Source organism: Monomorium pharaonis, chromosome 2 (assembly GCF_013373865.1).
Source record: "Monomorium pharaonis isolate MP-MQ-018 chromosome 2, ASM1337386v2, whole genome shotgun sequence".
NCBI lineage: Eukaryota > Metazoa > Arthropoda > Insecta > Hymenoptera > Formicidae > Monomorium > Monomorium pharaonis.
This window is the reverse complement of record NC_050468.1, coordinates 20,147,833-20,163,073: the sequence shown is the minus strand read 5'-3', so window position 1 is coordinate 20,163,073 and position 15,241 is coordinate 20,147,833. Positions and strand designations below refer to the sequence as shown.

At 35.5% G+C, this 15,241-nt stretch overlaps 1 protein-coding gene across 2 annotated transcripts in view; it reads left to right on the top strand.

The window, feature by feature from the left end:
• Positions 1–15,241, top strand: part of LOC105832106 (homeobox protein SIX1) — a 41,981-nt gene that overhangs the window by 10,024 nt on the left and 16,716 nt on the right. Inside the window, exons 2-3 of one of the 2 annotated variants that reach the window (XM_028194162.2) lie at positions 755–1,016; positions 2,367–2,601. In XM_028194162.2, coding sequence (XP_028049963.2) covers positions 755–1,016; positions 2,367–2,601 — 497 coding nt within the window. Of the gene's footprint in view, positions 1–733; positions 1,017–2,366; positions 2,602–15,241 lie in introns of both variants that reach the window. The other variant, XM_036282819.1, reaches the window with a different exon arrangement.

The following is a 15,241-nucleotide window of genomic DNA, read 5'->3' as shown; positions in this document are numbered from 1 at the left end:
TCTTATATAAAGAAAAATAAAGATTCTAAATGCAAATTAGTCCTATCTGAGGCTGCATCAGTTCTTTTTCTAGTAAAAACAATAAGTAACCAGGAGACTTTTGTATAATAAAATTAATTGGTTCCTTTAATTTGCAAAGCTTATATAAACGTCAGAATTTATTTGAATTATTATTTGAATTTATAAAAATTTTAGCTTTTTTTCACAAGTTTAAATTATTTCATTATAGTATTCCGATTATTCAATTTATTTTTACAATTTCTTTGATTTGTGACCATGGTGAATAATTAAATTAAAAATAATAATGGCCTGTATGTATCACTTTCTTAAGAACTGAAGGAAAATAAATTGTATAGTTTTATTACATTTTAAGAGAGTTATATTATATTCGATTAATTTTCTTAACTTAAAAATTCTAGAAACAAGAGAATTTAATTTTTTCGTTTTAAAGTAAATTTTTCGGGATTTTCAGAAAAAAATTCAGATTATTACGTCAATTGTCAAACGCGGCGATCTTTCATTCTTATCCCAATTTTCACAATTCTCCTTTACGCGAAATTCTCCCGACTGACCTGTTAGTCACTGGTAGTTTGCCCGACTTGTCTTCCTTGAACTAAACAATCAAGCTAAAAGAGGTGAATATCAGACGTATACAAGATACACTAGAATAAGAGGAGACCCGGGATGAGTTTTGCCGACTAACAGTGTGCCCCCCCTGTCTATCGTCTTCAAGGCGATGGTGTCGAATGTCCAGGTTCTCCAGCAGGCAGGCTCCGTGGAGAGGCTCAGCCGATTCCTATGGTCTCTACCGGCGTGCACCAGGTTGCACCGGCATGAGAGCGTGCTCAAGGCCAAGGCGATCGTCGCCTTCCATCGGGGCCAATTCAAGGAGCTCTACAGGATCCTGGAGAGCCACACCTTCAGCCCGAACAATCATCCGAAGCTGCAGGCTCTCTGGCTCAAGGCCCACTACATCGAGGCCGAGAGGCTGCGCGGAAGACCCCTTGGCGCCGTTGGTTAGTAAGAAATTTTTTTTTTTTTAACGATCTCTTTCACTCCGTTGTCCAAGTAAGTAATAAGATCGATAGAAAATTATCCCATGCACATTCGACGGCGTAACAGTCTTTTCTCCAGCTTCTCATGCGCTTATTTTCTAATAATTTTAATTATTTTACTAAATAAATATTTCTTGTTTTATTAACGATTATTAGATTTATAGATTATTACATATCGAAATATCTTCGTATACTTTGGAAAAGTAGTTTCAACGATTCCATCCTTACTTGAAAACTTCTCAAAGTTAATCGGTGAAAAGATCGTTGCAGAGAAATAACTATATGATAGGTTTAACAGCACAATAAATATCTCTCCTCTGGAGGTAAATAAATTAATCGTACGACATTCACATAGAGTAAAGAGTCGTTGAAAGTGTAAGCGAGTCTCGGCTACGTCGACCGTAACGATTAAATTTTTCTATTGGAGAATAGAAAATCCCAGCCGGCGCAAAAACACATACGTGGTATTTTTTATTAAATTAACGATTCCTAATTATGCTCATTATTACATTTCTCAAGATATAATACCACATATCTTATGCTATAAAATATAATATATAAATACTGCAGCTAAAATGTCATCGCCGATAGATAATTACATTATAAATAAATTTATCTACGATTTTCAATAATTCACTCCATATACGATAACTTAATATAAATTTATCTTTCGATGTGGAATATTATTAAACTTGAACGATACCGGTAAGAGGCAATTAAATCTTGCGTTTTAATACGGCGCGTGCGACACGCACGATTTCGGCCATTAATGGCCAAACACAAGTGGAAGAAGTTATTATCGCGCGCACATTACACGAGTGTACTAATGAATTAACGAGCGGCGTAGACTTGGCCCTGTTTTACCCGCTCGATTCTACTCGCGAGCGACGCGGCCGCGCCGTTGCTCTCGGCCCAGAAACCAAATCCGTTCTCAAAAAAGAGAGGCTAGAAACAAAGCGTGCCTCTGTGCGCGCACCAAGAGGATCATCAGCGCGCGCGTAATACGCCCGCTGCTTCCTCTTCCGTTTTTCCCGGCGCGTCGCGTCGTCGCGAATCCACGTTCGAGAATTTTCACTCGTCGGCTGAGTGACCGTGGAATGTTTATCTTGGAGGCCCTCAAAACGCGCGCGTATTTAAAGGTACAGGTACAGAATTTGCGCGCGTCAAAATGGATTTTTGACGGCGATCCCGAGACCAGTGGCACGCTTTTCAAGTTGCATTTTCTATATTTAAATGCTTTCTCGAAGAGCGTTAAATTAATAATACTCCTCACTTAAAGAGGGACTCGTCTTTTTTTTTTGGCACTCGCAGGAAAGTACCGGGTGCGCCGCAAGTTCCCGCTGCCGCGCACGATCTGGGACGGCGAGGAGACGTCTTACTGCTTCAAGGAGAAGTCGAGGAGCGTCCTGAGGGATTGGTACGCGACCAATCCGTACCCGTCGCCGCGCGAGAAGCGAGAGTTGGCGGAGAGCACCGGCCTTACCACCACGCAAGTCAGCAATTGGTTCAAAAACAGGAGGCAGAGAGACCGTGCCGCCGAGCACAGGTGAGTCTTTGACACCGGGGACACCTCTTGCTTAATTAATTGCGCGAATTGAATCGTCATAATGGGGGATATCAGACACGCGTCTTGAGAGAATCGAACTCTCTGAATCACAATTAGTGAAAACTCGGCCAAATGAGTGGAAATACACTGACTCCCAGTGATATACATACTGATTATCAGTGTATATATTTCACTGACAATCAGTGAAATAAATACACTGATCTTTCAGTGACTATACACTAATTCTAAAGTGAAAATTACTGAAAGACAGTAAATATTCATTGATTATTCACAGTTATAAGTATGCCACTGCGAATCAGTGAATATCCACTGATTAAGATTTAGAGAGAAAGATAGGGTGGGGATTTGTTTTTATTTTATTTAATTCTAAAAAATTTTTCTGGACAAACAACGTATTCAACGATTAATATACGCCAAATCTAATTATCTAAAAAGAAAAATAGAGAAAAGTATAAACCCGCACTAAAAGAAGCAAGTAATCTAAGAAATATTCCGAGCGTCCAATTGGGTCAACGGCAAAAGGATCGAGTTTTCTTATATATTTCTTCTCTATTACAACTAAATTATTTAAACTGCGTTAAAGTAATTTTATTGAATAAATTATAAATAAAAATGTGTTAAGCCATATACAATGGGAGATATTAGTGGAAACGGTTCAAGGTAGCGGCGCGAAGCTAACGCAATTAGTAGAATTAGTAAAATATTAATAAATGCGACGGACAGGAAGGTCGTTCGGTGTAGCGATGTCAGCGTTTTATTAAGCAGTTTATCGTGTAAATAACATCCGGCGGTATTCCTGCTGCTTCCGACGCAGATGCACAATTGACGGGCGTAAGAGTTTAGCGTGTGGAATTTTCGACTCTCGCGGTTAGAGAGGCACGCGGCCCGTAGGAGTCCCGTGTTGTTTGGAAGGTCGTTGCTCCACATCCGATTTTAGAAACGAGCGGAGGCCCCCATAACTAAATGCACGTAACGCGATGCCTTCCGCTGCGTGGAGCATCGTGTCGCATACGTGCATGCATCCCTTTCTTCGTCGACCGCGAGCGACTGAATAATAAATAAATAAGTACCAGCTGGGCCATCTGGGTCGCTAACAGAGCCAATCTCTCGCGAATTCTTCCGCGAAGCTTAATTTAAGTGATTTGATCGCGCGTCATTACCGTCATAGTCGGAAGTGTGCCGTGTCTTCCTGTCATTCGACTGATTCACGGAATTTAACGGAATATACATTTATTACAAGAGAAACCTTTGATTATTATGTCCGGACCGTATTTTTGTTTCCACAAATACAAAATTTATTTGTTGCCGATAATATTAGCTTTCTTTTTTTATTGCGATATAATTGTAATATGAATTATAGGATTTTAACTAATCGAAAAATAGGGCATCTTTTAAATTTAGGTAAAATTTTTATTTAATGAGATAGATAAATAACATGTTTCTGTATGGAAAAGATATATTTTTATTTAAAAAAGTAAAATCCAAAATTAGCATAAATATAAAAATTCATAAATAATAATAATAGTAACGTTCTGAGTAATAGTCGTAATTCTATATGGCAGCTTCGATAAATTAAAAAATAAAAAAATTCTTTTTTTTATACTTGTCATTTTTGGATCACGAAGAAAATTTCTAAAAATTTTATTTTGCATAAAACTGCGAACATCTAAATTTGCAAAATACATTTTTCTGAAAAAATTTATTCTTTGTTATAACTGTTAAAAAATATAAAATTAAAAAAGTCTTTTTGAGTCAAATGTTATTAAAAAATTGCTTTAAAGTTTCAATAGATCGGATAAACTATGTTCGAGTTATCGTGGCTGTCGCTTTAAAAAATGATGTTTTAAGCAAAATACGTTCAAAATTTAATTGCACTTTTAATATAATTTTGTATCTTATCTTTTTTAATGAATTATACGTATTTTCCAAACAAAACACATTATTTATCTCTCTTTTTATATAAAAGTTATAAATAAATTGAAAATATCCTATTTTTTCGATTTTCTAAGATTCTATAACATAAGACAATCATAACATTAACATTAGAGCTACCAAGAATTCTTTGGAACATTTGAAATATTTAATCCATTAAATTCGAAACATTAATAATTCTGTAAGAGCAAATGTTCGTGAAAGCGTGTGCGAATGCGATCGAGCAATTGAATGGATATTTCTATACGATATTGGGGTGATTCGGTAGCATAGGTGCTTTGCGGGATTTCCTGTAATTAATATGCAGCGAATGATGCCATACGCGCGTATCCGTAAAGCCATCGGATAGGTTTGTAAAGCCCATCGTTATGAGTGTGCCTATAGGGTGGCTGTAAATTATGATACGAATTTTCCTCGCGTATCTCAATCTCAAATAATTAACTCAATCTACACAAACTTTTTACGAATTACACATGTACATACATTTAGTATGTATGTATGTATGTGTGTGTGTACGTACATTTACAAATTATATTTCCGCGAACCATTTATTTTTTAAAATAAAAATAATTTAATAAGATACATTTCTTTTGCGAACTAAAATACGAAGCTGATGGAATCTCCGTTGAAGTTTCTTTCAAGTTTCGCTGATGTAAACGCGAGGATGGATTTTACGTCTTTTTTTTTTTTCAAAAAATTTGATTCAACAATGTTGTGCACAACAATGTACATATCATCGTTATGTCTTGATCCTTGAATGATTTAGAGACGGGTGCGTTAATTCTCAAACACCTCGTAAATGTGCACGCATCTTTGACCTCCTGCCTCTGTCCATGGGAATACACAGAAGCCATAAGAAATTCGATACGTGGCATGACGTGTACCGGTCCTGCCACAGTGGTGCTTCCCACTTCCTCCCTCGCGAGAAAACGCCGTGACCACGATTCGCATGGATCGGCCGGTGCTATATATCCTTCAATGAAGACACCCCACGCTTCCACTAACGTGTAGTCAGCAAAAAACACATTTTGTTTAATGGACAACGATAGATTTTATTTTCATGTTAACCGACGATGATGATAACGACAGCGAAACATTACGAGGCAATGCGAGATTTTTAATCGCGAGAAAATTGCAAATTACACAATTACACGAATATAAACGAATTTGTTATTTGTCTGTATATATTTATATTTATTGTCGAATATTACAAAAATATTTTTTATGAAAAAATATAGAAGACTCTTTAATTTTACCACAATTTGGCGATTCAAACGCAACATTTTGAAATAGGTTTTTTTTTAAAAATGGATTATTTAGCTGTTTAATGTGCACGCGGTGAGTCGAAAATTAAGTGAATATTTCGCGTAGGGCGGCGCGGCGTCTCGACGAGTCCCTCGGGACAGGGGCGTCTTGTGGGCGTCTGCAACAGACAAAAAACGCCAAACAAATACGAGGACCATCGTTTTCCCTCGGGAGCTGTTATCGAACGATTTAACTATCTCATTTCAATACGATATAACACGCACGCTCAAAACACAGTTTTTCCATTAAAAAAAGGGAGGAGTGAAATAAATTTTTGATTGAAGGGGCGAAATAAACAAGATGATGAATTATTTACATACGTAGTGCTTAAACTAAAAAAAGTATTTATTATTATATAATCAATGGAGGACAGTCAGCATCACATAGAGAAAATTTCGTAGTACAAAAACCGTAGTAAAAATTACTATGGTGAATAGTAAACATGGACCAAGGAATGAATTATGAACATTTTTTACTATGTTTTTCATCAAATTATCAGTAAGAAAAGAGAATTCTACCATAAGTATTATAAATGGTCCATGACTGCGTGCTATCGTGCATAATAATTTCTATTGTTAAATCTTCTCCGTAAATATTGTTTCGCGTAATGGGAATTAAAGGGACTAATAATGACGATAATCACAATAGGTACGAACAGTGAATTGCCAGCACATTTAGATCACAATTCAATTTTCATCGACCTATTACTTCCTTTTACTCTCTCTTATCATGCGTGATTACAAGTATGACGCCTGCAGAGCAATTTACAATTTAGAAAGATAACGATTGCGCGCGAATTAATTATTATCGGTCGGCCACGATTATCGAATACGTAAATACGCGCGCATCCGAGCGGAAGTATAATATATAGGGTCCAAACCGCACGGAAGATAAGGCCGATCTAAACACGTGGCGCGGTGGATTCTCGAAACGCCCATAATACTCGTACAAGTCGCTCTCTCTCCTCTCTCTCTCTCTCTCACTCTCTCTCTCTCTCTTTCTGATGTAACAAACTTTAAACAATGAGACGTCGATCGAGATAAAACCCCGTGCCGCGACTGTTTTGCATACCGAAAAAATCGGGGCCGTCCCCGATAAGAGCGCTGGAGGGAAGGACGGGGGATTCCCCCGGCCGTAATCGGCGGCAGATTATTTGCGCCGGACGGGCGATACACGGGTGAGCACGCAGATACAGCAGCGACGGAGAACTCGTCAGCATCCAACCGCGCCGAAGTGCATCCGCTGCACTTTCGAGAAACGCACGAGGGTCGACGACGACGACGACGGTGCGTCAATGGCGACACGCGTCGCAGTTGCATCGCGCTGCCGCGATGATAACGGAACCGCTGTCGCTGTTCTCGGTACCCGGTGTCCGGTGACGGCGGAACGTGCGTGTATCGCCCAAACGCGAGATAACGCGCCGCGGTGATGCTGATTAAGATGATTGGCGACGGCGCCGGATAATCCGCCTCACTCCACGCGCGCGCTTCTCGAAATTTTCCGACGGTGCGTGTCGGCGGTGTCGCGTTGCAGCGACCGAGGGAGAAGAGCTACTTTAGTCCGCTGGATGGCTCGCTTCGGCCGCTTAGGCTAAAAGTAATATAAATGATGTCTGATAATAGAGAGCGCAATAAGGACAACGAGTGTAGCTCGCGGTTAGGAAGTCGCGGATTGTAATTGTTAATTTAGGATGTAGAGATGCGATATACAGTCGACCATGTTTCTAAATATCAAGCGATTTCCTTTAATTCGAGAATAGTTATCTCTTTTTTTCTTTCGTGTTTTGTACACCCTAGCTAAAAATCATTGTTATTAATTATATAATGTAGATTATTGATTATATAATTAATATCTAAGGACATTATGCAGATTTAATCAATATTTTTTTAACAAAATTAAGGAGGTGCCAAAAAATATTAAACGAAAGAAGCACATTAAAGACTTTATTGTAACGGTATGTTAGAATAAAAATACATCAGTTAATTAAACGTTTTTATGTAGCGAATTTTTATTGGGTTTGTTAAAGATTAGTAAGGAATAATTCTTAACAAAAAAGATGAAATATATATAACATCCATTTCATAGCAATTTAAAATAAGCCTAAGTCACTATCATATAAAGTTATATTGCTCTTGCAGAATTATTAAAAATAATTTTTTTTATTATATTTGCTTTATTATATTTGTTCCGTTTTGCCACAAAATAATATCGCCATGATATCATGGCGGACGCCGTGATTTTGTCGTGATATTATTTGTGATTTTTGTATCATATAAATATAAAAATTACATGGAGTGTAACAATAAAAATAAACATTCATATAAAAACGTAAAATAAATTTTCTGTATTTTATCAATATAAAGATGTTAATAGCTTCAAAGTTACTTTATACCTCAAATCTCATTCCAACTCAATATTATTTCGAATTTATAATATAAACTTTTACCACATTTGATTGATTTTATAACATAAACGATTATCTGCGTGATTTCTACTCACCAGTCGGTTTTAACAGATCGATGTCATGAATATATGAATCATAACTTGTTTCTATTGTATAAATTGAGTCTCGTAATCTTCAAATAAAAAGTAAATCTGTGGGTTTTGAATCGGTAAAAAAATTTTACTGTGACGCGAACTTTATTTTTCCAATCTTGAAATGTATAAAACTCTATTCTCAAGTTAATGAAGATTAAACCTTCCTCTCTCGGGCGACGAGAATTCGACCAACGGTGACAATAACACGCTTTTGCGACAGGTATAAAATAATGCGCAACATAGCTGCAGCGCTTTCGACAGTATCGTGTCGTTTGAAAAAACATCGGTCAGCCGGGGCCTTTCTTTTCGAATATCGATTCGGCTTGAAAAAAATAAATGTTTCCTGTTTCGCATTGCGAAACCTCTTTCGTGCGTGCCGTTGTATGTATACGGCACTTGAAACGCGTCGATTTCGATCATCGTCAGAACGACAAACAATAGAGCGGCAGGTTGGCGAGAAAGAGAGAGAACCGGGTATATGGACGCCGGCGCCGGTGCATCCACGAGTGGATTGTGTGCCTTCATTCTCTTCGTAGTCAAAAATAAACTCCCGACCACACGCGCTAGTCGCGATATATATATATATATATATATTTTTTTTTGCTATTATTTTCTCTGCAAGAGCGACCCCATTTGTATATAGCGCTTAAAACATCTTTATTAGCGTCGCGCTAGTCCCGCAGTTCGAAGGAGTCGATTCCCGAAGGGACCCCACTGAGAGAGCAACATCGTGGCTCCGGAAATAAATAAAGACCGAAGTTATGAGCATCCTACAATCGCTCTCCGATCGACCTTATCGTACTTGAAATTTATTGTTCTTTTTGACCCAACAAAATATCTTATCGATATTGAAACGATCGAGGAGGTACTCGAGATAAGAAAAGCCAGAAAGACTTTTCTGAATAGACAATTTCTGAAAATAACTGTTTTTACTTTTGATTTTCATAAAATGATAATTATAAATTTCAGGCGCCATTACGTAATACACACAGAAAAATTTATTCCCGTGCTAAGAGGAGCAGTTTCTCATTTTTCACTTTCCTTCTTTTGAATAAAAGTTATCCTTGCAAAGAATATCTCCTATCTTGATGAATAGTCTTAAAATACATTCATCGTTTACTTGAAACAAGTAAGATTTAGTTAGAATAAACTTTTGTATATATAGAAAAATGTGTTCTTGAATTAAAATAAGTATCACTAATTTTAAATAATTTATAAGTTTATACATCTGCGTCGTAAGTTCGTCATAAGTTGCAATTTTCGTCACAAGTTCATTCTAAATCCTAGTAATAATTTAATACTTCAATTAAAAATATTCAGTTAAAATAAAAATTCGATTTACTTATTACTTTGATTATTCTTCAATTTAATTTTATAATATTCTCCGAGAAATATAACTTCCTTTTCCACGTATGAATATATGATAATGAGTTTTTCTCAAATTTGTAATAAGTATATTTTAAAACTATCAAGAAAATATTCTTTACTGAAGATAACCGTTAATAAACTTATTATAAGGAAAAGAGTAAATTGAGTAATCGTTTTTCTTAGCAATAGAATACATATTTTTCGGTGGTGTCTTATTGTAATTCGCGCGGTGTCGGGCTTTTCAATTAACAGTTTTGCGATGTGCCGCGATATATAATTCGTAAATATGAAAAAAAAATTTTTTAAGACTCAGAAAATAATTTTACAACAGCGACATCTCCTTCGATGATAAAAAGATATCGTGCATTTTTCGCTCCTACAGCGAGCGTTTGCCATTCGCCGGCTTTCTCGATGGATCGAAGGGCTATATCACGCTGGCAGAAGCCAGTAATGGCTTCGCCGTTGTTCTCCAGTGTCAACAAAACATTGCTAATGTACCAACCCTCGGACCCTCGCCCTCGCCTTCGCTCGCCCCCTTTATCCGGCGACAGCGCGGAGAGAAAAATGGAGGAGGGAGAGGACTAGTAGAAGGGACGTTATTTCCAGCCAGCCGACAATCTTATCCCATCGCGATCGATTTGTTGTTAAAATTTAAGTCGTCTCCTCTCCTGGACCGATCTAGTCGATGGCTCTCGTTCGGCGTTGACCTCGATTCGATCGATCGATCGCGTTATAAAATATAGAAATTTCATGAAATTTTAGATTTACATTCCTACATCGTCCGCAGAAATTAGCATCAGCGCGATTAATTTCGTACAATTGTTCGTGCTAATTGAATGTAGGTTTTCTGCAGCCGCTTTTCCTGCCTCCCGAAGGGGAAAGATGCTTCTCTTCCGGGTACTATTTTATAATTTTTTTTTATTATGTATACTGAATTTAACGCTACTCCTTCAACTTTTTACGTTTACCAACAATGATAAAAAGTGGCAAATTTATTAAAAAGGTCTACGTAAAATAAATAGGGATCTTACGCTTATTCGAAATTAATGAGTAAACTGTAAACACGCGCTCCATGATCGCCGCTTGGAAACTACTGGCAGTAAGATTAACGTCTCTCTCTCATTTGTCGGCGGTCAGAGATTGTCCACTTTAGATTAGATTAGATTAGGAGCAGACGTTTTATTCGCGCCGCATAAGCGAAACACGCGCGCTCGACTGCTCACCGCGTTTGTTTGTGGCGACGTTTTATCGGGCGACGTGTGCGGTTCTTCTGACGTCTTCTACGAACCGGACTCGATGATCCGCCGTATCACCGTCGTAAAATTCTACGCGTGAACAAAGAAAGACGGCACAGTGGATCAAACTGCACATATACATATATTTCAGAGATGACAATTGTTGCGGGGCCGTGTACGAAAAAGTCCTATACAATCGGAATTAAAATACTAAGTATGGCACTAAAATGGGTTTTAATAAATCTTTTATCCAAAATTTCTATTATTTTTTTTATCAGCTTTTTCATCGGGTTTTACGAGAAATTAATTCTTCTCCTTGTAGATGCATATAAAATGCATATAAAGTTTATCAATTATTTAATTTGTCAAAATAAAACTGCGTGCGAATGTGTGTGTGTGTGTGTGTGTGTGTAAAAATAGTTGTTTGCATATAAAGATAATAATAGTTATTATTTTTAAACGTCTCTCTCTGATGTGTAAAGTATATTTGATTATATTTTTATAAAAATAAAAATATTTTAGTATATTAAATTATAAAATAAATATGTTATTGGATATTTTGCGTGTAAATCTCGGCAGTTCTATAAGTGACACAAACAAAGAAGATCTAATTGTTTTCTTATAAGTAATCACTAATCCGCGAATTCTTGAAATGGTAGACAGTGATTTAGCATGAATTTAGTTTACTTTATTCAATTTTAATACGGATAATATTTTGTATTATATTTGACGTCAGGATCGAAAGTAATTTCTTGGCCGTTCTAAAAAATGATCATAACCCACAAAAATTGCAATTACATTGTAGCAATATTGCTGCAAGATTACAATGTTGTTGCAACATTGCTGTGATGTAACTGCAATTTTTGTGTTACGTGGGAAGTCGAATATCATCTACGGTTGTTAGTTCAGTCGTGAGTCTTACAATTATAACTCGAAATGCCATTAGGAATGTATGAATAGAAATAGAATAACAATAGAATAATACGATAATATACGATAATATAACATATATATGTAAATATAAGTATTTTTTAATATTCAAAATACAGGATATGTCTTAAAAAGTTGGCTTCACTTTAGCAGCGGATAAGGGGCACTAAAATAATGGAAAGAATTTATATAAATATTTATTTTATCTGATCTTGTTTCAGTGTTAGTCATTTTTGTACTTCAGTAAAGTGCGGCTACTTTTCTTCATAGGAGATAAGTATGTACCGAAGATAATCATTTCGAGCATCTACCTTTGGTCTGTATTTATTTTCTACGAAGGTAAGCTACTCCACATTACTGGAGCCCAAACATGACTATAACTATGGAAACAAGATCACAGACAAGACACATGTTAAGGTATAACACATGTTTGCATGAATTTTTTAAATTATATATTATTTTAATATCCTTTATTCCTTCAGCTGCTAAAATCGGATTTACTTTTTAAAAAAGTGAAAATCCTGTATTTATATGCAAAAAAAAAGAAATGCAGTTGACAGGTAATAGTTAATTATCTTTGAAAATATTGAAATTTATGAGAATTACAATTATTTTGATAAATTCTATACAATAGATGAGTTTTATCACGGTAAAAAGTTAGATAAAATTAAAAATTAAATTAAACATTTTTACGCGTAAAACATATTTTTAGCACAAAACTTTTAAAAGCATTTTACGTTGCTATAATAATAATAATAATCATAAAGTTGGGGGTAAAAAGATTGAGTTTCAGTAACCCCTGGTGCATTTACTGCGTAATGGTGTAAAAATACGTATCTATAATATTGAACTTTTTGCGAAGTTTCGCAGTAATATGGAATAAAAATGCAATGTGATACGCAATTACGATTTTATGTTTAATATTGCTAACATATTTTTTACCTGATTGAACAATACGTGTATCTTTTATTAAACCTTTTATGAATATTAAATATTAAATTTTCATCATTGTGTTACTACTTGCGCAACGATGCCTACAATTTAATTTAAAAAATGTTTTATATTGTTTTATTAAACTCGATTGATCCGTCTTACTTACATTTTGATAATATCTATTAATATTTTAAAATAAATTGTGAGCATTATTTATGATAACATGGATGTTTCGATCGAATTTGTTATAATTAATACATTTTAAAATACATGATACATTTATAAAATATATGTTATTTTTTCTTAATCTTTAAAAAACGAAAAGTTCACGCTTACGTTTTTATAATTCCGTCAAATTTTAGCGGGAGAATTTCGCTTAATCGATTATCCAGCGGTTGATTAACCGCGAGTATCGATTTGCGGACAAGGGAGTTAAAAATAATCGAAGTGGTGGGTTTTCTGGAAGGGACAGTATACTTTCGCCGGATGTGGAATGAGACAGATGGGGGAGTCAGCGTTGAGAGGGCGGTAACGGCCGCGGGGGTGGCCGGTAAGGGTTAGAGACAGGGGTGGCTGCGCCAATATTGACTCCTTCTGAAAAGCAGAGACTCGTCGGTGACACAAAGAGGGTGGCGCTACTTTACCTCGCCCTTCGTACACCCGGTACGCCCTACGTAGGTACTTTCGACATGGCGTCCGACGAGCTAACTTCGACGACTGCCGCGTCCACCGTCTTTAATCACACGAAGGCTCGAAATATTGTCAAAAGAGATTTTTCATTTTGAATCGATAGGAGAAAATTACCGAATGCGTACTTAAGATATTACTAATAATTTGTACGCAAATAAAATTTAGGAACTGTAGCTGTTTCAGGTACTACAATAATTACATTTTTTTAATAAAAAATTAATTTATTATAAGCTGTCTTACAACATACTGCAAAATGTCGCGTAAATTGAATCATTTTTAAAAGTATCAAATTTATTAATCAAAATAAGTAATTAAAAATATAAGAAATTAACTGTATGTGTGATACTTGTTTTATTTATAATTTTATTAATAAAATTATTTAAAAATATCAAATATTTAATTATTAATCAATAATAATAATAAAGATAGATAATGAAAAAGTGAGGATATCTAAAACTGAATTTATTTTTATACTTTTATATTTGACACATTTTCATTCATATCAATTATTAGTTTTATTATTATCACATTATAAGTCTTACATTAATATTACTTACTGTATGAAAATTTAAAATATAGTGGTTTAATTTAGGTAACTTAATAGATTTTATAGAAATATTGATTTAATTTTTATAATAATTGTAAAATATTTTACAATAAATCTTCTTTTATGAAACATGAAACTTTTATGAAAGCTAAAACATAAACTGTACAAAAATTAACATCAATTGAACCTGATTATTGAAAGTCTTGTTAGCACGCACAAAACAAAATGTTATCTATTAAATTATTGTCTAAATTATTTATTTCATATTTTTGTTACTAAATACTGCTTAAATATCAAGAAAAAGTATAAAATAGAGATAAGATACAATTTAGATTGGTACGCATTCTGTAACTATTTGCTATATATTAAACAAGCAAACTATAATATGTTTCTTCAAGAAAAAAAGGCAAACTCGAATTATTTTAGGCAACAATTTTCTGCATTAGTAGGTAACATAATTAAGTTAAAACGTCTGTTCTTAGTCTGAAATTAATAGGTTACATAATTAAGACAATCGATCAAAATTCGATTTGTAATACTGAATACGATATATGTAATTCATTATAAATTATAATGAATAACTTCTATTTGACGCTAATTATGCTACATTAGAATATCGGATTTCAAACATTTAACTTGCGTTAAATATATTTTATGACAATTTTGAATTAAAATCCCCGTTTTTATTTTTAATTAATTTATATTTGGTGGCATTTTGTTTGCGTTTAATTTACGTATTGGCAAGTGTGTGTGTGTTGATTTTCATTGTTAAATTCCGGAGTTCCCGAGAATCTCGGTGACAGATTAATGACATATATGATGCATCGTACGTGTCTGCTCTCCGATATCGCTCTCTCGCGAGCCGTCGCGTGAATTTCGCGTGCGAATAAAGATGCTTTCGGGTCAAGCGGAAGGAGACACTCGTTCAGATCGTAGCGCCGACGTGGCCCCGAAATAGCCGCGAATACTGGTACCATTCCCCGGTTTACGGTTACAGCGGGCACGGTGTCTGGGCAGCGCGCTACCCGTGTCTGTAACCAGAGAACTCGTCTCAACGCCGTGTATCGCAGCCAGCCGCCACTACCGTATCCGCTTCCAACTCCTGGACTCGAAATGTCAAATCTTTCACGTTAATTAATCC